Genomic DNA, 26,978 nt, shown 5'->3' with positions numbered 1-26,978 from the left:
AATAAAATAAAACCCAGATTTATAACAAGATAAAATTCTTGGCATTCCTACATATTCCACATTTAAGACAAATTTCCATACAAATAAACTCACAAATGTTAGAGGTAATATAATCATAGAGGAATTCCATTTCTAATTTAATACTATAAAAAAATTGAAAATATTGGGGAAAGAATTTCAACCTTGAATCCAAGTTTAATGGAGGTTAGGGAAGATGGGATGAAGAAATCGTGTGAAGGGAAGCTAGTCGGTAGCTACTGCGGCGCCGGTGGGTGGCGATCAGCGGTTTCCGGTGAGCTGCATGGATGACGTGTGTTCTGCAGAGTGAAAGAGAGAGCCTTGTGGGTGCAAAAGTGTGTGTATTAATTAGTGTAGTAGCGTATACAGGAAGGATCCACCGATTTTTTTGTTTTCTTTTCACTTTTTTATTCTATGTTTTACTCCTATAGTCCTATGCATATATGGAGTATTTATTTTCGAATCTCATTGATTTTATTTAATTTAAATTTGGCTCTTAGAAAAGAGCAATTCAAACAATATTAAAGTTTAGTTGATTTATCTAAAAATTCAATTTCGTTTAAAAATCCACAACTACTAAATTTATCTATAGGCATGGCTTAACTCCAAAGATACGATGTACTCTCCCTGTCCGCGAATAGGAGTCCCATTTTTCTATTTTAGTTTGTTCGCAAATAGGAATTCTAGTTCACTTTTACTATAAATGGTAATAGGGTCCCACGTTTCATTTAAAACTAATATATACAAGTAGGGGACCCATATTCCATTAACTCTTTTTCGCCCACTTTTTATTAACATTTTTTAAAACTCGTGCCGCCAAGGAATGAGACTCATAATGGCAGGCGGATAAATTATAACAGAAACGGAAGAAAACTTTGATTAGTAACTGTGGGGGATCAAACCACCATGACACTAGTTACTAGGACCTCTTTTGCTATTACACCACTTACTGAGTTGGCTAGACTCAGAGGAAACAAACCAAATACCAAAGAGAAACAAGATTACAGAATATACTAAGTACAAGAAACCCTAATTTGAGTCCAAGCTCTGTTCAAGTCAGTCACCAGACTTGAACCTCCAAGCCACCTCGATTAGTACATGCACACTGAGTAAACAAATCAGTAACACAACACAATGATCAAAGGTCAGAAGTAACACGAGTTGGCTCAGGTCACAACAACGACTACACTAGGCCAAGAACCTCCCCACACGCTTCAACTAGGAAGTCACAAGATGAGAAACCGTCGAACACAGGTGCTAGAAACCTCAGTCTCACCGGCTACCACCAGTTCCCAACCGCGGCCCTCAATTACCACCAAACTCACAGATCTTCCACGATCTACACAAGATCTCTCACACAAAACACCCAAACCCGCCGGATCTGAAACCCTAGGTCAGGTCCGACACAATCTCACACTGAAACCGAGAGAGTAACCTAACTTCAAAACGTCACTGATAGAATCAACTAAAACAAGGATTCATCGGTAGAAACCAAAGGATCGGATGATAAAACCGGCGATGACTGTCGTGGATGTAGTGAGAGAAAGTAGAGAGAAGGAAGAGAGAATCGCATTGCAGAGTGGAGAGAGTGATGATAGAATAATATAGAGAGACGAAGCGGCGCCTCACTTAACACACATCACAAACACACCCTCGATCCAACGGCTGTGTTTGATGATCCGAGAGACTGGACACATGGCGGCCATCAGTGAGACATGTAAGTAACTGATAAACTCGTGGTTTAGCAAGTATTTTGGATGTTTAACGTGAACATTTCAGTGTTTTTGTAGCATACTACTTGAGTTTACATCCATTATCCACTACATAAGTGTTTTGACGAGTTTGTCGAGTGTTTGGAGCTAAAACAGGTGAAAATGACTTGAAAACGAGCTTGAAGGAAGAACGCCTGACCGGGCGCGCTTCAATGCGCGACTTTCGTATAATAGCCATAACTCTCTCATCCGGACTCCGATGGGGGCGTGCAAGATACTCACGCGAAGCCCTTTCGAAGACGAAGACAATGTTTTTGGAGGATTCCAGAGAAAACGCCCGACCGGGTGATTTTTAAGGGGAAAACGCCCGACCGGGCGTTTTGGTCGCGAACTCCAGAAAGTTCGCCCGACCGGGCGTTTTGGCGACTTAAAATCGCCCGGTCGGGCGATGTGTTCTGCGAGATTGAATATTTCTACCCCGGGTATAAAAGGAGACCTAGGTTTTCGACCTCAGGAGACCATACACGCCCCATAACAGCTTTTGAAGGTTTGGAGAGTGGAATTGAGAGGAAAGGCGTCCCAATCCTCAACAAGATTGAAGACGAAGACTAATTTCCGTTCAATCCACCCTTGGGAGTATTTTCATTGGTTTTCATGTTTTATTCAATGACTATGGTTTATTCTTATGTTTTTGAGTTGAATATGAGTAGCTAAATCATTTGTAGAGTTTTGGTGAAGACTACAATGAATACTTGTGATTGATTCAATAGCTTTTGATTACCTATGCTCTTGTGATTATTTTGTTTCATTCTTGTGCCTTTCAATTCAATTGCCTAGCTACCAATTGGATATATTGACCTAGTTTTGAGTAATCGAGAGATACCTAATTAGGATTGATAAAAGAATGAACAACACCTAGATAATTTGCATTCGAGAGAAGGAATTCTAGAGTGAGGACTTGAATCTTTTGAGTATAGGAGTTAATTGTGAAGTATAGAAGGAGACTTCAATATTAATAGTTAATCAACGGGTTGAGTGCACTCGAGAGAGGGCTTAGCCTAGAATAGCGATTGTCCTTCTAATCCTAGAGACTTCAACGAGTAATCAAAGTTGTTGAGTTGTTTACATTGTGGGTATTGTAGTCAGATCCAAAGCTCTACCTCGTTCTCTTATTTGAAACCTATCCTTTGTTGCGTGCTTTTAACTTGTTTATGTTTAATTGTTTTTCCAAGAATCAACCAAACCTTTGAATCGTCTAGATAGTAGTTAAAATCGGTCCATGGTACTTGAGTTTATACATTTTGTCTCCGTGGGATACGATACTCTTGCTTGCCTTGTGCTACACTAGCCCCGTACACTTGCGGGATTTTCTTGTGTTAAAATAAGTTGAGTCAGTAACAGGCTGGGCAAGCCTTTGGGCTGCCCACACAAATTGTTGGGCTTCAACATTTAATACCATAGGGCCAGCCCACTAATTAAATATATCAGTCCAAAACCAATTAGTCCACATAAATTCAACATTCTCCACCTTGGACTAACTTGGGAGCACCCAGGGAGAACCTTAGTCTGTTGTTGCTTCATCACAGCCTACAAGGTATCCTCAGTCACCAAAGAACACTAGGTTCATTAGACAAAGAACACCAGGTTGCCTAATAATACAAGAAGCTTGCACCTCAAGATTATGTAGGACTTTATATGCCTTTAGACACCAGATGGTTGCTGCCAATTAGTCTATAAGGACTTAATACCCTGGGACATGCACATGCTCAACCAACATCAAAATGCAATTTTTTGATACATGAGAGCAATTTATCCACAGAAAGACACCATGTACCCATGTCTGCAGGATTAGAATCAGTATGCACTTTGTGTAACAAAACTTCATTTTTCTCCACAACATCTCTAATGAAATGGAACCTAACATCTATATGCTTAGTTCTATCATGGAAGACAGGGTTTTTACACAACTAAATGGTAGACTGACTATCAGAATATAACACAGGAACAATTTTAAGGAATTTGAGTTCAAAGAGAACCCCCTTTAACCAGATTGCCTCCTTCATAGCCTTTGTAATGGCTATGTATTCTGACTTTGTAGTGGATACGGCTACAATGTGTTGGAGTTGGGATTTCCAACTAATGCAGGAGCTGCAAACTGTAAACACATAGGAAGTGGTAGACTTCCTCTTATCTTTATCATTGGCATAGTTAGAATCCACAAAACCACATAGCTCAACACCAGGTTCACACTCGGAGAAACAAAGGTCATACTTAGCAGTATTCTTCAAATATCTATGTAACCACTTAAGAACTTCCCAATGCACAGGGCCTGGGTTTGACATGTATCTACTCAAACAAGAAACAACATAGGCAATATCAGGCCTAGTACTAACCATGAGATACATCACAGAGCCTATAGCATTAGCATAAGGAATCTTCTTCATAGAGTTGATTTCAGATTCAGTTTTAGGACAAAGGTCCTTACTCAGCGTAAAATGTGCAGCCAAAGGAACAGAAGCAGGTTTAGCACCAAACATATTAAACTTTTCAAGAATTTTTTGCACATAAGGTTCCTGGTGAAGCACCAGAGTTGAAAACTTCCTATCCCTAAGAATATTAATCCCCAAAATCTTGTTTGCATCACCAAGATCTTTCATGTCAAAATTTTCACATAAAGCAGATTGCACATGTTTAATAGACTTAATGCAGGGACCCATGATGAGCATATCATCAACATACAACAGCAAGAACACATAAGTTTTATCCAAGTTTTTAACATACAAATAAGCATCAAAGGTACTTCTTACAAAACCTAACTTTTGCATGCCAATATTAAACTTGATATTCCACTACCTAGGAAACTATTTCATACCGTACAAGGCTTTCTTAAGTAAACACACATGATTAGGAAACTTAGGATCAACAAATCCTTCAGGCTGTTTCATGTAGATAGGTTTATCTAAATCACCATGAAGGAAAGCAATTTTAACATCCATCTGTTTTAACTCACAATTAAAGTGAGCACACAAAGCAAGCATCATTCTCACAGTAGTAAACTTAATCACAGAAGCAAAAAATTCAGTATAATCAATCACCTCTTGCTGAGTAAAATCTTTGGCAACCAACCTTGCCTTGTACTTAAGCCCCTCTATTTCATCTTTGAATTTAAACAGCCACCTGCAATCAACTACAGAGGCACCAGGAGGCAAAGGCACCAGAATCCAAGTCTCATTGACAAACAAGGAATGAATTTCTTCTCTCATAGCTTTAAACCACAAATCCCAGAACTTAGATTTCTGAGTCTGCTTATAAAATTAAGGCTCATTACCATCAGATTCAAACACATTGAAGGCTCATTAATAACAGTATGTTCAGGGATTATTATTGGATTGTGGCTCATTATTAACAGTATGTTCAGGGATTTGAGCATCTTGAGGGTCGGGGGGATAGGATCAGGGTTTATAGGGGATGAGTTCCACACCTGCTCCACCTCAGTAGAAGCATCACTGCCCTGAGACTTCACCTCACTTGAGGGACCCTTCTCAGAAGGCTCCACCTCACTAAGAGGTTCACCATCTGAGGCTGGAGAAGCAGGGGCACTAGAGGACACCTTACAGGGGAAGTCTTCTTCATTGAAGATGACATCCCTACTGATAACCACCCTAAAACCAGGTACATCCCTAATCCAGACTCTGTACGGCTGTACCCCTTAACACCCTCTGGATACCCAAGGAAAATCCCCAATTTACCACCTCATTGATCAGGAGAACCCGACGTACCTCAGAGCCTATACCGGAGGCTGAGCTTTACTCTGACGAGCCCACCTCCTTTATTTTTAGCGACCTAGCTTGCCACGGTGATCCCCCCGTGGCTCTGATACCACTTTAGGGATCAGACCACCATGATACTAGTTACTAGGACCTCTTTTGCTATTACACCGCTTACTGAGTTGGCTATACTCAGAGGAAACAAGTCAAATACAAAAGAGAAACAAGATTACAGAATATACTAAGTACAAGAAACCCTAATTAGAGTCCAAGCTCTGTTCAAGTCAGTCACCAGACTTGAACCTCCAAGCCACCTCGATTAGTACCTGCACACTGAAAAAACGAATCAGTAACACAACACAATGATCCCGGAGGATCTAAATCAGAACAGATAACTCAAAGGTCAGAAGTAATAGGAGTTGGCTCAGGTCACAACAACGACTACACCAGGCCAAGAACCTCCCCACACGCTTCACCCAGGAAGTCACAAGGTGAGAAACCGTCGAACACAGGTGCCAGAAACCTCAGTCTCACCGGCTACCACCAGTTCCCAACCGCGGCCCTAAATTACCATCAAACTCACAGATCTTCCACGATCTACACAAGATCTCTCACACAGAACACCCAAACACGCCGGATTTGAAACCCTAGGTCAGGCCCGACACAATCTCACAAGGAAACCGATAGAGTAACCTAACTCCAAAACTTCACCGATAGAATCAACTAAAACAAGGATTCATCGGTTGAAACCAAAGGATCGAAGGAGAAAACTGGCGATAACTGCCGTGGATGTAGTGAGAGAAAGTAGAGAGAATCGCACTGCAGAGTGTGAGAGAGAGTGATGATAGAATAATAGAGAGAGGCAAAGCGGCGCCTCACTTCACACACATCACAAACACACCCTGGATCCAACGGCTGTGTTTGATGATCCGGGAGCCTGGACACGTGGCGGCCATCGGTGAGACAGGTAAGTAACGGGCTGGGCTAGCCTTTGGGCTGACCACACAAATTGTTGGGCTTCAACATTTAATACCATATGGCCAGCCCACTAATTAAATATATCAGTCCAAAACCAATTAGTCCACATAAATTCAACAGTAACTAAAGCCATTGACCCAAAGTAACTAATACCATCTCCAATCATTTACACCAAACTCAAACCTATTTTTTAGTATGGGTCAACACCAAAAGTAATTTTACTCCAATCATTTACACCAAACTCAAACCTAAAAGAATATTCTATATTCTCCTACTTTTTATACTTTTTTCAATTATACTCACATACTTATTTAAATTAAAAATCAAACCCACAATATTGTTTCAATAATTTTTTATATAAAAAAATTAAATTATTTTTCTTATTAATATATTTATGTATTAAATATACTTTATATTAAAAAACTTATACTAATTTGAAATATTCTTAATTTTAAATAATTAATGAATCTCACTTGACTATAAATAATTTTAAATAATGAATGCCAAGCAAAAAGAAATATTCAGCTATCCAAATGTTGAGATAACGTATGCATTCCATTGCAGCATTACTACCAAACCAAAGAAATAAGTACTCCAATAGCAACCTTCCATTGCTGCAGAGAAAGACAACGTATCTTTTTCATATTATATACATATAATGGAGTGATTTGCAAATTTTAATATTTTTTGCAGTAGATACCAAAATTTGGTGTTCTACTCTAAATTTGGTGTTATCACATGGAAAAACCCAAAAATGAGTTTGAGTTTAGAGTATGATTGGAGATGTTTTTTATATAAAAAAATGGGATTTGGTGTATGGTTGGAGATGGTGTAAATCCAAATGTTTTGGGTCAAGGTTGACGTATAACATTCCTAGGAGTATTATATATGGCGTTGTCCGATTTACAGTCGTGAAATCTTATCATCGTAACTTACACTAAAAAAATTGGTTATATTGTGGGAAAAATAGCGAGCGAGGTAGGAGTGTAATTGTAAGTGTAAGACTATTCTTAACCTTGTGTTTATATAATGTTCCCCGTGATTGAAGAGCAAGATGTGGTGTTGAACAAGCTTGGGAGCCCTGAGGGCAGCTATGACGAGGTTCACATCATCTGTCTACGATTTCGACTTCACCACTGTTGAAAATGGCCAGAAGAGCACGATCATCTTCGTTGCATGGTATTGCTAACTACTACTACTACTACTAGATTAATTACCTCTTTTTTCCAAAAACATGCCTTCTCATTTCTTGTTTGACATCCTAGATTTATTCAATGCTCGTGTTATTTTGATGTTCTCTTTTTTTTTTCTTTTTCTAATGCCTATTTATTCTCTACCAAGAGAAATTGTTTTATTCTCTAGCAACCCGTAAGACAAGGGGGACTAACAAAAATACAGGTCAAGGGCGATCGTGAGCTCACGATGCTGCAACGACTGTGATCAAGGTGATGCACCCTCCATGAGTTTGGATTGCACCTAGAATAAGTTAGTATACTACTATTAAGCAAGAAATTATCATATGATTCAATCTAATATTTATAATACACATAATTCATATAAAATCCGTAGCAATAAGTGCCTTAATCTTTTGAACTACCACTGTAGCGTAAAACATCATTTTTATGGATGAGGCTTAAAATGTACTACTTCTATATAAATGGTATAGAAAGCTCGCAGACAGCCGCTAATTAAGAATTAGTTAGAATTTAGTAATTGAAACTTAATTATTAATCATCAATTAAATATATAATATAATTAAAGTAAATAAATATAAAAAGGCTTGGGTTATTATTTAGTTTAGCCAAATTAAAGAGAATATAATGATGATACGGATTTGTTGGGCCTGCGGGATGATGTATGGGAGGCCCAGTGGAAATGGTGGTAAAAAACTAAAATAGGGGAAGACGAGACTATGATTCTGTGATTAGACTCTTGTCTTTTCTTTTATCATATTTTTCGTGACTTTGCAACTATACAAACGAATGTAAAAATAAATTGACGTAAAATCGAGTTAGCAACATCAATCTCATGGATACAATGTTGAAACCAAAATGAGTTTTTCATTTTTAATTTCATTTGTTATAATTCAGCCTATTTTTCCAGTGTGCCGCATAGGATATTCGTCGTCGTAAACTGAACATTGTTAAACGATTCGATGATAGCTAATTATTTATTATCTAAATCGGGACGTAATTGTGAAAAGGACAATAGATTGACTACGAAAATGTAATTTTCCAAACATAATCAAATTCGAAATATTCCATAATAAAACTCCAGTACTCCACTATCTTTGACGGAGTAGTTTGTTAGAAAGCAAGATAAAAATATAAAGACATGAAAATGAAAGTACAATGGAGTTACCTAAAGTAGATTCTGGGCTTTTATGCATTTGCTGTCAAAAGCATATACATGTTCGTCTTTCTATAACTTCTCCACCTTTTTGTCTCGCATTCTTCTGCAGAGGGGGTCCAATTTTTCGATATACATTATTTAATTCTACTTTATATTTTGGAAAACATAGCAAATTTTGATGATCCAATATCTATTTTTGTGTAAAAAAATATGTGGAGCCAAAAACATCTATACTATACTATTTGATTTGTGAGTTCATTGATTCACTGAGCAATTAAAGCCTTCAAGAAATAATGAATCCGATTTTACATTTATTTAAAATAGAAAAAAGACATTCAAACTGAATATGGAGCCTTTAATTTGTTGACAACGGCAACATATAGAATGGGAAATGCTAATTTGAGTGGTTTCCGGTTGACCCACAAAATGTGAACCACCCACCCCACTACTTTTTTCTTTATCATGTCTGACTTGTGTATGGAAGCATTTAATAGCAAAACCAAATTACTAGTACTTGGAATATTTATCACAATATAATAAGTACTCCATATAACTCCACTTTTGTAAGTATTGTTAAACATATTATAACTCCACATCACAGTACTACAAAAGCTTTGCATTGTGAAAGCTCTTTTATCTTAATTTACAGTGGCATCTGAAACTCTGCAACCTAAACTTCATCACTCAATTTAATGCTTTATTTGTAGCTCCTATACTACCTTAATAGTAATCAACATCTATCCAATGTATTTATCTCCCAAAAAAGAATCAGGTTGGAAAGTTGCAAAAATTTCAATGTGGTGACACCTAATTATGAAGGTGGAGTAGGGATGGCAAAAGTAAATCACGCTCTCCCACCCCCACGCCTGACCCCTTCTCTGCTTTCTTGTCTGCATTCAATATCATAACCTGCCTCCCTTCTTCACTACCTTCATCATCACCCCATTTCCAAACTCCATTTTCTTCTATAAATAAATCACCCCTTTTCCTCATTTTACCACATTATCATCATCAAACTCCCTCCACTTTTCAGTTTCATACCCATCTCAATATGTCTGTAAGTTCTTTTTTCCTCTCCCTTCTTCTTGCTTTTTTTTTTAATTAAAATTATATAATATATATTCATTTTTGTAGATGTTGGAGGTGAGGGTTCCGAACTTGGATTGCGAGGGATGCGCTTCCAAGGTCAGGAGAGCTCTACTCAAGCTCAAAGGTGGACTCCTTTTCCAACTTGATTAATAAGATGAAATTATTAGTAGCTCATTTGAACATATTTTGAGAAATAGGAGTGGATGAGGTGGAAGTAGACATGGAGTTGCAGAAAATAACGGTGAGTGGCTACGCATTAGAGGAGAAGAAGGTGCTAAAGGTCATCAAACGAGCCGGAAAGGCGGCCGAGCTGTGGCCGTATCCCGGCGGCCACTCCTATTTTTCCTCATTCTACAAATATCCTTCTCATGTTGTTAGCCATTACTACGAGACGTCGAGAAACGTGGCGGCGCCGAGCGTCCATACCTTCTTCCACACGCCGGCAGTGTACTCGGTCGCCGTGGCCTCCGACGAGGCGGTGGCCTCCATCTTCAGCGACGACAACCCTCATGCTTGCTCTCTCATGTGATGTGATTCCATTCTCATGCTCCTTTTCTCCCTATATTTTGTAGTCATGATTCGATTTTTGGATTTCGAATTATGTTTTTTTTTTATGTAGGGAGAGATTTTGTGCTTATCATGTTTATTTGTTGCCCATATTCTTTTATTTCTATTTTAGGCTATGTTTTGTGCTAGGGTTTATGATGTCAGATTCTTGGTTGGAGGATGGAGATTTGAATGATACTTGAATTCTCTAGTACTGATGAATGCTGATTCTTGGTTATATGTGTATATTTAATGTTGTACGTATTGATTTTATTGTCAAATTTGAGGGGAAAAAATGTTTGAATGTTTGATTTCGTAAGGAGGGAAAAGGGATGTTATTTTTTTGCAAAAAGATAATGGGTGTTTTCGAGCTTTTATAATTTACTCAAATAAAGGCACTCTCCTTTCTGTGAAAAGCACTCGAGGGGGTCCTTGTCTTTATTCCTTTTGTGTGTTTAATTTCATGCATCTATATTCATATTTATACACTTCCAGATATTTTAATAGTAGTACATTAAATTTTTGGATCATAAAATGCCAAAGTGCGGTACTGAAATTAAACTAATTAATTGCGATGAAGCAATAATTATTGTGTAACGTAACGCAGATTATATAATGTGCATGGTCGATTAATTTTATTGATATAGAAATATTTGAAGCATGCATTGGGCTTGTTATTGGGCCAACATTAACTACTTTTTAAATAATTATAAATAAAGATCGAAAGACACGAGTGACACATCTCCAAATATGCCGTAAATAACAAAATGTGTGGAGTAAATTATATGTCTGACCTTTTACTTTTCGCTATAACACGAAACAATAATTTCTGAATCAATTTTATTTTATTTGAGGATCGGAGAGTTCTGGTAAGCTTATTCCTGCTTTCCAATAAAAAAAAGAACAATCCAACATAAAGTCCAATCTATTTATCCTATATTGATTGTTGTTTACAAATCTTCATCCTCTAAATCTCTAGCTCCCTCTTCCAGAATTTCTCTCCCGCTCATGGCTCAGGTTTTGTACCCATCTCTACTAGTAGTAACTAAGATGCAATCATGCGAAAATCTTAATATCATAAGGAGTACTAGTATTCATTTTGATCTTGCTTTTTTGTGGATTTTTGAATTGTGTAAATATCAGAAGGTGGTGGTGAGGTTGCTAACCACGACCGACGAAAAGACGAAGCAGAAGGCCATCGAAGCAGCCGCTGATATTCTGGGTAAAAACATAATTCAAACCACACATGAGTTGCGTAGCTATATATAGCTAGTAGTATATGATTTGAAGAAAGGAAAGAAGAGAAATGTGCAGGTGTGGATTCCATCTCAGCTGATGTGAAGGAGCAGAAGGTGACGGTGGTGGGAGATATGGATGCAGTGGCCGTTGTCAAGAGACTCAAGAAAGTTGGTAAGCTAGATATTGTGTCGGTTGGGCCAGCAACAGAAGAGGAGGTGGAAGAAAAGGTTCAAGCCAACAAGTAAGAAATCACTCCCAACTAATCTAACAAGTCCTCCTCCATACTGTGAATCTACTAGTTTATCATTTCATTTTGGCCATTTCTTTCCCCTCATATATGTATATTTCTTGCCCCTTGCATGTGAAAATTGAAAGCAATAGTAATTGGTGATGACGTGCACGCAGCACAAAAGTATATATGTAGCTCAACTATCTGCTATTTTGGTTCAAATTTGTGCTAGTTAATAAGATGCCAAAAAAATAATACTACTACTAGCTATCTGTTGCCATCACGCCAGCTCTTCATGATTCTATCCAATTCACAAAAGTCTTGTATTTTCCAGCTCATATGTCCATTATCACATACACATTCACACCATATCAAAATTTAGTACTACAAGTTAATTAGAATTTTGAGTCTAAATTGATTGAAAGTAAAACTCCAACATTTTTCATAGTGTGGAACGAATTGATGATGATGGCCGGCCATTTTCACCGCTCCTTGGAGATGGCCCTGGCTCCACTGGCGGCGTCGCTCACTATAGTAAAAACAAGGCACACAATTAAGCAGCAATATTGAATCATTGTAAAGGAGAAACTAAACCGGAAATTAGAACTGACCAAAAGCTTGGCCAACAGAATCCTGAGCAGTCTCAATCCCATTGCTCTTCCCGAGCCACGAACTGACCGCGTTTTCCAGCCTCTCCGCCACACCCTGGCCGGAACTCTCCTCCCCTGAAGCCAAGGCGTCCTCTCCTTCCCTCTTATTCTCCTGCGTCGTGCCCAGCCGCTCTGCCACCTCTTTGGACACCGTCACCTTTCCCCTCTTGGGCTCCTCTTTCTTCTGCAGGGCATTGGTTATTGCAGAAGATAGAGCTTTATCCTCATCTCCTGGTTTCAAGTATTCCTTGATCGACTGCCCCTTGCTACCAACCATATTCTTGGCCGAAATGGCCACCGCACTCGTCGCTGATGATATTTTACCAGCCAGCGTGTCTGTTGGAGAATCTTCTTCGAATTGGGGATTTCCTCGTTCAGAATCATCACTCGTCTCTTCTGATACATCAATCAGCAAGTTACTCCACATAAGATTTGATTCAATACAATAGTACTAAAGCATTATGATACCGGTGGGTGTGGGAAGAGGAGTTTTTGGAGGAGAATTTTTTGGATTGCTATTGCTTTCCCTGGGGAGGTTTATGCTCTTCACCACAGTGGATTCGTGTACTACAACACAGCAACACATTGCTTGTATTAGTAATAGCAATAAGGGGAATGAATATTAGAGGGAAGAGAAAGCGAACTGGGGGCGCCTGCGCCATGTACTTGGTGATTTTCTTCGTCGTTGTTGTGCTGATGCCCATGCTTCTTCATTGTCTCTTTGATTTTCTTTGCCTCATCCTTAACCTTCTTCAACACTGACTTTTTCTCCTGACCGCCGTCTTCATGGCCATGTAGTTGTGCTTCCATCTTCTTCTCTCTATCCTTTGTTAATTAATTTGCTGATTTGTGGAGAGAATTTATACGACAGCAGAAACGGATTATGCTTGGAAATTAAGGATAAAAGGCAAGAGAAGAGAGGGTTTATTTTGTAGAAAGAAACGTGGGAAATTTGAATGAAGCCAGCTTAGCACGGAGATAGATGCATGGCGCTTCCTCAACTACACACGTAGTATTTCCAAATGCACGTCAATCCCCCAACATCCATAAATATCATTAATTCTTTTCTTCCACTTTTTTCTTCTTTTCCTAATATAGCACTACCACTTTTCATTTTTCACTTACTCATATTCTGATAAAATATATACTCCTTCCTCCCCCCAATAAATTTCACATTTTATTATTTTCTTCCATTCACTAATAACTTTTTCATTTATTTTTAAAATGAATCTACATACCATTAATTTTATCTTTTATTATAAAACTAATATAATATTAAATCTCAATTGGGAAACAAAAACAAATCGTGATTTTGATCTTAAATAATAAACACACTTATTTTTTTACATTGAATTTTAATTTGCGCATGAAGTTTATTTATTAGTATAAGGGACAAATAAGCCAAACGTCTAAAAAAACGAGTGATAAATGTATGTTATCTCATCTATATTTATATGGAGTGTATAATAACACAAACGAATTTTAGCGCCAACGGCCATCGCTTAATTCCCCAAATTCGATATAAAAAGTTAAAGAAAGAAAAAAGTTGGACCTCAATTCTTCAAAACTCCCAAAATCTTTTCAAAGTTTGATTGTTCTCCGCACGGATTCAAACCAAGAAATAATATCCGTTAATCAGGTAATTCTGATATCTCTACTTTCCTTTTGCCTATTCAAATCACATAATCTTATCACTGTATCATTACTTTTTCCCTTGAAAGTTTGTTGCGTTCCGATATTGGATATGGAAGATGTGGACTTGCAAGATACAAATATGAAGATTTTATGAGACAATTGATTGGTTTATTTGTATAGCTACATTTGGGAATTCAAAGAAAAGAAAACAAAACATGTCAATTTTAGCAATGCTGGAATCATGTCTGATGGTTAATTGCTCTTCTCCCATGTCTGGCTGGTTCCTGCTCTTATGAATTTTAGCAAAAACACATTTTATTTCGGTTTAATTAGTCTTCTCCGACCCCCCAAGATGCTCTATTCATTGCTTCCTTTTCCTTTCTTTTGGGGAGGTGAGGAAATTTCCCGGTTTGTGGCATTTTATCTCATTCCCTATGCGAATTAAATGAAGTCTTCTCAATTCCATGTAGAACAATGTGATCGGCTTTTGATGTTGGTCAAACCTAGAGTTGTCATATTGTTCATGTTTTTGGAGGGATTGCTTATGCTCTTAGGGCTGTTTACCATTTAGAATTGATAATATATATGATTGAGTATTTTTATCGTTTATCAATGCTCTGTAATTCAATTAGGATATCCTGAGGTTTATAATCCATCCAAGTAAGATGTGAATGTGATTGTTGGTGTAGGATGGCCTTGGTAACTACAGCTGAACTTTGTGATGCAAACCCACAGTATATTATGAATGGGGAGCTGCGGGCGCTGCTCCCAAAGTTCAAGATATACGGGCAGCGTCAAGTGTTCTATGGGCAGGTTGTACTCTCAGAGTGTTTGAAGACAACGTGTTGGTACGCGAGTTTCTTGAGGAGAAGGGGGACGACAGGGTTCTGGTTGTTGATGGGGGGTGGCAGCTTGAGGTGCGCGATATTGGGGGGGAACCCGGTGGTTCAAGCACAGAACAACGGGTGGGCAGGTATCATTGTGAATGGATGCATAAGGGATGTGGATGAGATCAATGGGGTGTGACATTGGTGTGAGAGCTCTGAGCTCGCACCCCATGAAGGCTAGCAAGAAGGGACTCGGAGAGAAGCACCTTCCAGTGCATTTTGGTGGGACTAGGATATGTGATGGGGAGTGGCTTTATGCAGATACTGATGGCATTCTTGTTTCCAAGTCTGAGTTGTCTGTCTAATCATATTCTTATCATCTTCCTTATTTTCTAGGTTCACTTCTGTTTCTGGTTAGTTGTCTTTGATAATCACTCATAGGTTTGAATTGTTGTCTGCCTAATCATATTCTTACCATCCTTCTTGCTTAATTAGCTTTCTAAGTTCACTTCTGTTTCTTGTTAATTGACTGAGATAATCACTCATAGGTTTGTATTTGTAGCATTCTCTGCATCTGGTTTTTTATGTGATGGCTCTTCTGCTGCTGCAGCTTGTGCAGTTCTTTATGTACATGATATTGATACCCAAATAGTATTGTTTTTCAAATTTTACTTTCAGTATTTCCCATAACATTTTCCCTCCCATAATGTTTTAAATGATTGACTTACCTATAGCAGATTCTACTTGTTGTTTTTTTTTCTCTTTCTTTATTTTGCTTTGTACGGCCACTTGGAAGAGTGTTCTATGTCTATCTTATTTTTCACCTGTTGCTCTTTTAATTAGTTAATTATGAGAATTATAGGCGGCCGCATTATTTGTCAACCAAAGAGATGTTTAGCTAAGTTTATAAACATTTTTTATTCGAGTATCATTTATAACTCTTAAAATTTGTAACAAAATAACTTTATAAACTACTAGTACTAATAAGTTGTAAATAGGAGTATAAGTTTCAACAGCTGTCCAACAAATAAGTTTTCCACACTCAACTTATTTTTTCATGGGGTAGTGATTTAGAGACATAATGTCTCCATGCCATAATACCCCTATGTTTTTTTGAAATAATTATTTTTTAGATTGAGACTATTTTACCCTAACATTAATATTACCACGAAATTAGCACTATTTTGTTCCCATCATCAATATATCAAGATATATACTACTACTCACGTTTTAAATTATACTGTTATTTATCATATATCAACTCATTGAGATTTAAATTTAAGAATATAAATAATCATAAACTCATTTTATTAATATTGTCTATATTTAAAGAGTTAGGAAGAAAATATTAAAATAGCTTTATTTTAGCAACGGATGATTATAAGATCTGAGTTGTAAAATTAAAAAAAAATAAAGAATTTTAAAGAACATAAAAAATTAAAATTATGAAAATTTTAAAAACGTACGATTATATGATCAACAAGTATTAATACTCCATATCATATATAAATTTAATTTATTGCATGATATAGAGAACTCTGCTAAGAATTAATAATATTTATACTAAAATGAGAAAGTATTAACTATATAACTTAAAATATTAAATGCGGAGTATACTTTTTAAGAACATATAATTATTTTTTATCGATGTCTGATTGTAGCATTCTAAATATTAAGAATTTAAATAAATTAAAATTTTAGTACATGAAGAATTAGAATGAAATCCACAAACTCAATCAGTATGATTGTCAAATTTTAATTTGTTGCATAATATAGTGAATGAGCCAATAACTCTAATATTTTGCAAAGAAAAAGAGAAAATTTGAAGTATATATCTTTAGAATATTAAATAGATGAGTTAAGAATATGTGATTATTATTTATTGAGGTTCCATGTAATGTTTCAAAAATTAAGATTTTAAAGAAATTAAAACTTTTGGAAATAAAGAATTAAAATTATATCATTCTTAAAATAAAAGCACTAAACTTAATAAGTTATATTCTATATCAAAATTTTAATTTATTGCATATTGAGGAGCTAAGAAGTCTAATAGTACTATTTTATGAATAAATAGACAAGTTAAGAACATATGATTCTTTTTATTATCGAGGTTCAATTGTAATGTTTCAGAAATTAAGAATATATAGAGATTAAATTTTAGAAGAAAAAATATTAATTATGTAGACTTAAAATTGCTATTATTTCTTTATCAAGTTCAACGTAACATTTTAAAAAATTGAGAATTTAAATAAATTTAAAATTTGGAAACTAAAGAATTATAATTAAATTATGAAATTTTAAAATCAAAACCAAACACTTAATTAATATTCTTACATTGAAATACTCAAATTTTAATTTGTTGCAAGTTACAATGTATCTGAGCTAAGTACTCGTATTTTACAATATATATATATATATATATATATATATATATATATATATATATATATATATATATATATATATATATATATATATATTTATAATAAATAATGTCAAAAACATGTGATTATTTTTGTGATCGGGGTTCAACATAACGTTCCAAAAATTATAAATTTTAAAAATTATAATTTTAGAAAGTAAAGGAATAAAATTGAAATTATGAAATTATTTCAAAACCGTATACTCAATTAGTATTAATACACCACATATTAAATTTTAATTTGTTGCATGTTGTAGTGAATTTATTAAGAAAAGCAGAAAATATAATCCACATATCTAAAATATTAAAGAGACGGTTATTTTTTGATTGAGGTTCAATTTTTTTAACGTTCCAAATATTAAGAATTAAAAAAATTTAAAAATTTAAATTATTATATTTTTTTAAAATAAAATCTTAAACATTCAGTTAATACTATTACTTCATATATCAAATTTTAATGTATAGCATGTTATAGTGAATTGAGCTAATAACTTTAATAGTATGTTATAAAGAATCTTGTGAATAAAATGTGACAAAAAAAAATTATCAATATTGAAAATCACTACAATTTAATAAATGTAATTGTTTTTGGCCATATGTTATAAATATGATTATTTATATTTTATCAAAGTCAGATAACAAATTTTAAATACTTTATATAGCTGTTTTTTTATTATATAAATTAAAATTATAAAAAACTAATTCGAGAAGAAATCCATTATAATTTATTTGCTAATAAATTTATCATTACTTTATTAGATAGATAACTGATATTCATATTTTAATTCTAGTGTCGTGTGATAATGGATTAAGGTTCTTTTACATGTAGAAATTTTAGTACAATCCCATCACCAAATCTCACACCAAATACCCATTTCCACTTTCCTTTATAATAGTAGAAACTTCATATTTTTATACCAAATCCCAGGCCAAATTCTCATTTTATTTTTGCTATAGATAATAATGTAGGGGGACTATCCACTCGAGTCAAGGGCATACATGCATGCGATTGGATGGGATCCCTAAGGGCGAGTGCACCAGACACTTGCGCTTATTAATTTAACGCAAATGGCTACTAGTTACAATGAATTAACTGGTCCACTAGAACCATCCCCTCTAGAGGTCATATATGGTTTGCGAACGAAGGACAAAGACAAGGGAAAGATTCCTATGGGAGGGATGAAAAAAGTATTCAATGGAGGTATTGACAATGTGTTTCGTCGACGTTTTTCTGGCCCTGGTGATAGGGATAATAGAGAACAGGCAAAGAGTGATGATCTTTTGGGCATTGGAGCATTAAGGTCATGTTTAGACATATGTCGCTAATTACACTATCTTCAAAGAGAGAACATAAACAATTTAAATACGAGAACACATGAGCAACTGTTAGAAGCCACCCGAATTTTTGAATTGTGCTGCCCCAAGAGGACATATTGGTCACTGCTTCATGCAAAATTCATAAGTAGCAATGTGTTGGCCTTCCACTTGAAATCTCCTGTGGAGGAAATGTTTTGGCTCACATCCGCTGTCTAACACTAATCCCATGAGCCAAAAGCTGCAAACAGGAAGGCTAATGCATCCCAAACAACTACTGCTGAAGTCGCTCTCAACTTGACTCTCTTCATCAATGTGGTGACGTACAAATCCGTGTTTTTCAAGGACACGTTCATGATGCCTGAAATCAAACTCCAATGCCATGATGCCTTGATCTGACTATTCGACAAAATTTTGGCAACTTTTTAAAGTAATTGTACGTTTTTTATCTTAGTTTTTAGTATATTTTACTGATTCCTAATTTTTATTTATTTTATTTAAATTGCAATTTTATTAATAAAAATTTTAAAAATCCACTCTTATTGTGGACACGAGTTTTAAGAAATATAGTACTAATAAATAGTGGGTTGGAAAGTTAGTGGAATATAAGACCCATTTTTTTTATATTGGTTTTATAATAAAATATGAGTGAAGTGAATTAGTGGAATAAGAGATCTATTTATCATTTATTGTAAAAATGAAGTATGACTATTATTGTGGGACGGACCAAAATGATAACTCGGACACGAAGGGAGTACATAGCAGTAATATATAGTAATTTCTAAAAAAGAAGAAATAAAAAAATTGAATTATCACCGAAATGAGAATGTATTTATTAATGACGATGCGCTTTGATTCTTAGCTTATTGTACTCATGGCAGGTTTGTACTTTCAGGGCTTTAGAGTGTCCGCTATGAGGCGGACGTCCCCAATAGCCCCACCCCCTTTTGTCCACAAGCCTAAACCCTTTTTTTTGTCCGTACCAAAAAAAGGTTTCCGCCACTATAGGCGGACACTTCCAATAGTCCCGAAATTTTATAACCAATTTTCATTTTAATTTTTTCCTTTAGTTTCAATCAATTATAGTTAAAATCATCGGAATTAAAATAATTAGAAAACGAGGAATTGGGACTGAATATTCGTTGTATTGGAAACGGTAAAATTATACAACAAACATTTAAAACAAAATACAAATAAAAACGCCGCCACTGTCTAATCGGTTGGCAGAGTCGGAATCCTCATCTTTTTTCTCCGTCTCCCTCACTGCCACTGGCCGCCCCTGCCCCAGGAGCCTCATCATCCAAGCCTAGACGGCGCTGGATCCGACTTATGCGTTTCAAGTATATATCCTTGATGAACGGGTCGGATGCGGCCTCGTATTTGCTGCAGACGTCCTTGCAGTTGTTGCATCAACTACACATCAAGGTTCTCCTCAAGACCTCTCGGGAACCGAGGGACCCTGTGCGGTGGTGCTGGGGCGCGGTGCGGGATCCAGACGCGGCCGACGATCGGCGGGAGGAATTCCAGCCTCTCTAGTGCGTCGGATAGAGGCATGTTGTCCCGGAGGGCGTGCGCGCCTAGAGTGTGTAACGGAGGGCTCTTCTGCTTGCTCGTCGTTGAGGTCGAATGATTGCGAGCCGCTGCCGCTGCTGTAGTCCCCGGCTATGTTGTGTCTAGTACGCTTCGGCCCAGGAGCTCCAGCCTGCTCTTGCGCACAGATGGCCTTGAAATTCGGACAGGTGCTCGAGAACTTGATACTCCTCCCACACTGTGAACTTCGGCCAGCCCTCCGTGTTGTATTGGCCCATAGACAGTGCCTTCACGTCGGCTTCGCTCCGGCCACCTCTCAGCATTGAGCAGGTTGTTCTAGTATACGCCCGCGAACCGCTTGGTGGCCGGCAGAATCTTAGACCACTTTTTGCGGAGCTGTTCTCCGTCACGCGATCTGGCGTCTTAAGGTTTGAACTCGTTGTATGCCAACAGGAGCGATTCCAAAAGCTCCCCCTCGGTCTGATCGGTGCCCACTATGGGGTCCGATGTGACGGCATCCAACGCCCTCGCCACCTCAATGGACTCCGCTTTGGTGTAGTGCGTGCCCCGTTTGTGTCCGGCTTCCGGCGCCGCTGCATCGCTGCCACCACCGCTGCCTGAGCCGCCACCCGCCGCCTTCCGACGCCGCTGCCGCCGCGTCTTCTGCCGCCGCCACCGCCACTGCTTCACCCGCCCCTTCGGTCCCGCCGAGTCTCGGTCAGAACGGGCGTATCCGGTACGCCGGAACTGAGCAGACCCATCATCGTATCCAGGGCGTCTTGATCTGCATCGGTTTGGAAAGGATGAGATGACTGGATTGGAAAGGGGTCTCCGGACGGGGATGGTTAAGCGCGTTCGAGGTGGGTCTGTAATCTCCAAACGCCCGAGCGACTCAGATTCCGCTGAAAAGGTTGGGACGTGGGGAGAAGAACCTCCACGGCTGAGATGGAGGGAGGAGTTGGACTCACATCCTCACGGAGGGGGAGGATTGACTCCAACTCCACGGTTAGGACGGAGAGCCGCCATATCCCGACGGCTGAGAAGGATATCCGCCATATCCCGACGGCTAGGAAGGATTGCCGCCATATCTCGATTCGTCCGAGCTGGGTGAGTCGTCGTGTCCACGTGCATTTTTAGAGGGTGAAAGTGTAGATCAGTGAATGAATGGAGGAGTTGGTGAAAATGGTTTTAAAATGGGGGTGGAGGAGTGATATTTATAGGTATAATTTTGAAAAAAAAATTAAATTGGAAGTGGGCGGCCGGCGCGCCGATATCGCATGTGCACTATTTGCCGGCACGCCTATAGGCGCGGCGTAAAGGGCACCGGCGCGTACCTCGCAAAAAAACGCCGGAGGACCTTCCGCCCCGGAAATTTCGTCCGCCTCGGGGCGGACGCCCTCCACACTATAGGGGCGGCGCGGCGGCGGCAGCGAGAAGGGGCGGCCGGCGCGCCGCCCCTATAGTGGACGTGTTTTCTTTTTTGCAGCAATAAAGTCTATATGCATATTCCAAAAGTATAAACTTGAGCAAGTGATTCCAGATATACTGAAACAAGAATTCTTATTTTGTGTTATTTGATTTGAAGGAATTGAATAATACTACCTATATCTGTCTACTTATATCTTGGGGGTTATTTAATTATTGATATCTTGCTCAAATATAATCTCAACGTAATTATAATTAAGGAAACTTGAATACTTCAATATTAAAGTGATGAGTAATATGAGGCTGGCATTTGGCGCTATCACAAAAACAACTCACATTCGTTGGCAGTTTGCGGCTCACTTTGAAATACTCCTATCTGAGTGGATTTCTGTCTTTCTCTTTCTGGGATACTATTTCACCAGATTCCATCCATAAATTATTGCTAAAAATGTATCTATATATCCGATGATGCAATCACACTATGATTGTGTATTTTATGGAGTATTTAAAACTCGAATTAAATCTTAGATTACAAATTATAATAAACCATAATTACTGTGTGTGCTAATACATTACACATATCACAAACAAATTCAACTGCATATCTCTATATTCTTTTCGGTCCTTAATTGAATTGAATATGGGAAGGTCCACTTTATTAATGAAAATAACTAATTTTCCCTCTTACCCTTTCTCGTCCTTCATTATTCTCCAAAAATATCAAGTTATCATAAAGTTGTCATATATTATAGTAGGGGGACCAAAGGCAAAAAGAGATGAAAGAAGATAATTTTTGTGAAAATAAAGGAAAAAATGCATACTTGAATGTGATTTCTCTAATTTCTTCTATTTGCATCTGGACATTATAACCATCATTAAAGATTCCATTATTCATGTAACAAAATTGAAAAGTAAAAACAAAATCAATGAAGAAAGGATATAATACCCAAAATACACAGTAGTAGCGGGAGAAATGAGCTTTAAGAGAATAAAAATAGCAGAAGTGCCAGCAGATTTAGGACCACTTTGGGTAACTTATAGTAGCATTCATTCATACAAAATTATTGCACACTCCACAAAGGCTATTGCCTACATTATTTTAGGCTTGATTCTCTACATCAAGAATTATATCAACCACTGTAGAATATCTACACAGTTAATATATCTTTATTCATATGTATAAAGGCTGTGTAATTTTGTAACCAAAAAATAAAATAAAGGTGTGTAATTATGGTATAGTTGAAAATAGAAAGGAAAATAAGGGTGTAATTGTGGTATAGTTGAAAGTGGAATGGAAAATAGCGTCATAGCTGAATTTAATTACTTTGGGTGTGGAAAAAATATTAAAAAGAAGAAAGAGTATATATCTGAATATACAGCAATTCCATATCTGAATCGACACTTACCTTCCTCCAACCAACTAATCCAATCCTATTCCTTTCTCTCTCACACACTACACACACATGACATATCACTCGTCTATATAATTTCCTCCCACTGTAGCCCCCTAATTCCCCCTTCATCAACTCATCTCCTTTCCTTCAATTGCTGCACAACTTTACTCAGCCAACATAGCTAAGTTTTCGGAAGTTATGGCGGAGGAGGAAGCCAACAAGGTTGAGCAGCCGGCGCCGGAGACCTGCTCCGAGGCTCCGCCACCAAAACCAGAGCCAGAGCCAGAGCCAGAGCCGGAGGCGGTTGAAGCTCCTCCCAAGGACGTGGCTGAGGAGAAATCCCTCATTCCACCTCCCGCAGTGGAAGAGAAGCCTGCGGTTGATGATTGCAAAGCCCTTGCCATAGTTGAGAGTAATTCCCTTGAATTCGACCTCTTAATTGTAATTCAGGCTAAATTTTTGCAGGAATTGAACTGATTTTCAGTTGGTTCAAAACTATCGATTTTCTTTTCTGTTGGTTTGAGTTTCCAGTATGAAATTTCGACGTTATTTTGGGGGATAAGTTGTATGAGAGGAACAATTAATTTGTGAATCATTTCTGTTTGTATTTCCAGAGCCTGAAAAAATCGAGGAGAGTAATCGTGAAGGATCTATGGGCAGAGGTACTCACTCTCACTGGTTTCATTTGCAGGAAATTCTTGTGTATGAATTAGTTGAATTTTACAGTTATATTAACACTTTAAAAATAATTGTCTCAGATGCTGAGCTTGCGCGTCTAGCAACAGAAAAGAGGCTGTCTTTAATTAAAGCGTGGGAAGAAAGTGAGAAGTCAAAAGCTGAAAACAAGTGAGTGCTTTCTTCTTCAATCATGAAATCTTTGTTTTGTCTTGGATGTTGTGTTTATTTTTTACTCCGTTAGAGACTTATTAGTGTTAGTGTTGCCACCGTGAATGAATTATTATGTCCTTCCGTATTAAACTCTCTGTTAACTGCAAGTCTTTATTAATGAGTGAGAACTTTTTATGTGAAGTTGGACTTGCCTCTTGCTCATTGTAATGATGTTAGCATGCATGATATTTGCTTCATGACTTTTTTTTCGAGGAATTAGGCTTTGTGCCTCCTTTCTTTTCTGTCCTTGCTCACTTTTTTCTCTGAATGCTCTCTGTTGATGCATCTTTTCCTTTCTTTATCTCTGAGATCTCTTTATGGAGTACTTTTTTGTCTAAGGAGTACATCAATATTGTATCTTTTTTTAGGTTGTTTTACTTTAATTTCATGATTGATCTTAGTAATCTATGCATAACCAATGGTATAGGAGGATAGATGGAAAAACAAGTTTTAAGACTTTTGAACTGCAAACTCGTCGTCAAGAATTGATACCCGTGTTAGATGCTTCAAATATAGTACCAAATATGGATCTAAAAATCGTACTTGACTCTCTGGTTGTCACTCCACATTTTCTGCAGGGCCCAAATGAAAATGTCTTCTATTGCAGCTTGGGAGAACAGCAAGAAGGCAACTTTAGAGGCCGAGCTTAGGAAGATCGAGGTAGTGATTAGTGAATATCATGTGTACATACTTGTATCAACATTTGGGAGCAAGTAATCATCCATATTCTTGCTTCTTCTACAGGAAAAATTGGAGAAAAAGAAAGCAGAGTACATAGAGAAGACGAAGAACAAGATGGCACTACTTCACAAGGCTGCGGAAGAAAAACGAGCAGTGATTGAAGCCAGGCGTGGGGAAGATATTCTCAAGGCAGAGGAGATAGGGGCGAAATATCGTGCCATGGGAACTTCTCCAAAGAAACTGCTGAGCTTCTTTTGAAGCTATGATATATCGGGTTGTGAAACAGAAGTTGAAGTTTTGCGTTTGTGTTCCTTTGGATATCTATTAAACTTTGAGATGTATTGTGTGGTAAACTAATGTTTGCTTTTTGATTAGCATGGGTGCATAGAAGGCGTTCATTTGTTTATAGATTCATTTGGGAAAGCCATTTCATTTGTGAAGGAAAGTTGTCAGAATCTTGATTCAGTTATTTTTGTGTTTTGATTTTAAGCACGATAATGATAATCTCCATTGATTCACAATCCTAAATAAGGTTGATGGAAGTACCATTAATGAAACCTGCGTTGCCTCTTCATCACGAAAACAGAAGAGAATAAGGTGCAGAATGGTCCCCTTGGGCGATGGCTAAGTCTTAAATTCGTATGTCATTGGCAACTTGTTGAGTTGAGTTTGCTACATGTATTTTACAAGTGTGTTTGTCTTTCCTGTATAGTTTGGACTGTGGACACACATAAAAACAAGGACAGACTTAAAACTCATGTCAAGCTAAAGAAAATAAAAATTTGTATATCATGTCTAGTTTTGGTATTTGCACAATGCAATTAAACAGCCTAGAATCGCAGTGAGTGAGTTGGAATAGTTTTGGAAACGAGATATAGTATACTCCTACCGTCCCTTAAATTTTGTCATATTTTTCCATTTCCGTTCGTCCCACAAAATTTATCATATTTCATTTTTTACTATTTTTTGTAGTGGAGCTTGTATTCCACTATTCATTTCAACTCATATTTTATTATAAAATTAATAATATAAAAGTAGGACCCACTCTCTAATAACTTTTTCAATTTACCTTCCATTACATATCTTAAAACTCGTGTCCGATCAAACTGTGACAAAATTTAAAGGATGGATGGAGCATTTTTAGTTGGATGGCTGGGAAATGAATAGTGTTTTATCATCATTAAATTGAAGGTAGTAGTACTATTTAAAACTATTTAAATTGTAGGGTAGAGGAGAAGGGCCACCATGTTAGAGCATCCGCAACGCGTCTCGTTGTCATCTCTATCTCGTCTCGGCGAGACGAGACGGCATTGAGATGGTATTGCATCCCCGCGTCTCATCCCGGTCTCGGCGAGCGTCTCATCCCAGCTAGACGGATGGCGTGCTGGCGCTAGGCGTGACGCCCACTCGCCGGCCCGCGAGTGCGCGTCGTCACTGCTGACGCAATAAAATTTTTTTAAATTCGATTTTTAAAAAAAATAAATAAATAACGGTCATTTTTTAAAAAAAAATTATTTTTAAATTTTTTTTTACTCTATAAATACTCATCTTTCATCCTCATTATACACACAAACACACATCTATTCTTCTCAAATCATCTTCATTTCCTCTCCAATTTTCATCTCACCTCTCAATTTTCATCTCAAAAATGTCCGGCGACGGAAACGAGGGCGGATCCGGCGGATATGACTTGAAAGCATTTGGCGATTGGGGGGCATGTACAATGTCTTGGTGGTTCCGGTTCCGGTTCGTCGACGCCGGCGGCGTACCAACCACCCCATTTTGATGTGGATGCATACGCCCGTCCCTCCGCCCCGAGGTATGGGCAATCGCAGGGATTATCCCAAATTATGGAGGATTTTCCGGATGAACCAGTCCGAAAGGAGGACGCGGCGGGGTGGAAGCTCCAGGGGTCGCTCATTCGACGCCGTGGAGGAAGAGGAGGAGGCGGCGGCCGAGGAGGAGGAGGATATATGCCGTCATCCATACAGCCGGGCGGACACGATGACTCTGTTTAACGCTTGGGTCAGCATCTCGTACGATCCCATCGTCGGGAATCAACAAACCCGCAAGTGTTTTGGAAAAAGGTCACTGCCGCCTACAATGAGAACAAGCCGGCTCGGTCCCGCCGCCGGACCCTGAAGATGCTCGGCAGTCATTTTGATCGCGTCGACAGAGATGTCAAAAAATTTTGCGGCATCTACAAGAATGAAACAGCTCAATACCAAAGCAGAGCCAGTGGAGCCGACATTATGAGAGCGGCTTTACGAGTCTTCTTTGAC

At 37.8% G+C, this 26,978-nt stretch overlaps 2 protein-coding genes and 1 pseudogene across 2 annotated transcripts; all 3 read left to right on the top strand.

The window, feature by feature from the left end:
- Nucleotides 1-9,659: 9,659 nt before the first annotated feature.
- On the top strand, nucleotides 9,660-10,700 carry LOC121799812 (heavy metal-associated isoprenylated plant protein 31-like). The gene is made up of 3 exons (XM_042199299.1): nucleotides 9,660-9,884; nucleotides 9,962-10,040; nucleotides 10,114-10,700. The coding sequence occupies exons 1-3, from the start codon at nucleotides 9,879-9,881 to the stop codon at nucleotides 10,443-10,445; spliced, it is 417 nt and encodes a 138-aa protein (XP_042055233.1). The 5' UTR covers nucleotides 9,660-9,878; the 3' UTR covers nucleotides 10,446-10,700.
- Nucleotides 10,701-11,051: 351 nt separating this feature from the next.
- Nucleotides 11,052-15,716, top strand: LOC121799230 (annotated as a pseudogene).
- Nucleotides 15,717-23,126: 7,410 nt separating this feature from the next.
- LOC121801425 (remorin-like) lies at nucleotides 23,127-25,165 on the top strand. Its single transcript, XM_042200906.1, has 5 exons — nucleotides 23,127-23,539; nucleotides 23,742-23,789; nucleotides 23,886-23,973; nucleotides 24,594-24,675; nucleotides 24,760-25,165. The coding sequence occupies exons 1-5, from the start codon at nucleotides 23,326-23,328 to the stop codon at nucleotides 24,952-24,954; spliced, it is 627 nt and encodes a 208-aa protein (XP_042056840.1). The 5' UTR covers nucleotides 23,127-23,325; the 3' UTR covers nucleotides 24,955-25,165.
- The last annotated feature ends 1,813 nt before the right edge of the window (nucleotides 25,166-26,978 follow it).

Source organism: Salvia splendens, chromosome 4 (assembly GCF_004379255.2).
Source record: "Salvia splendens isolate huo1 chromosome 4, SspV2, whole genome shotgun sequence".
Lineage (NCBI taxonomy): Eukaryota > Viridiplantae > Streptophyta > Magnoliopsida > Lamiales > Lamiaceae > Salvia > Salvia splendens.
This window is presented reverse-complemented; position numbering and strand designations above follow the sequence as displayed.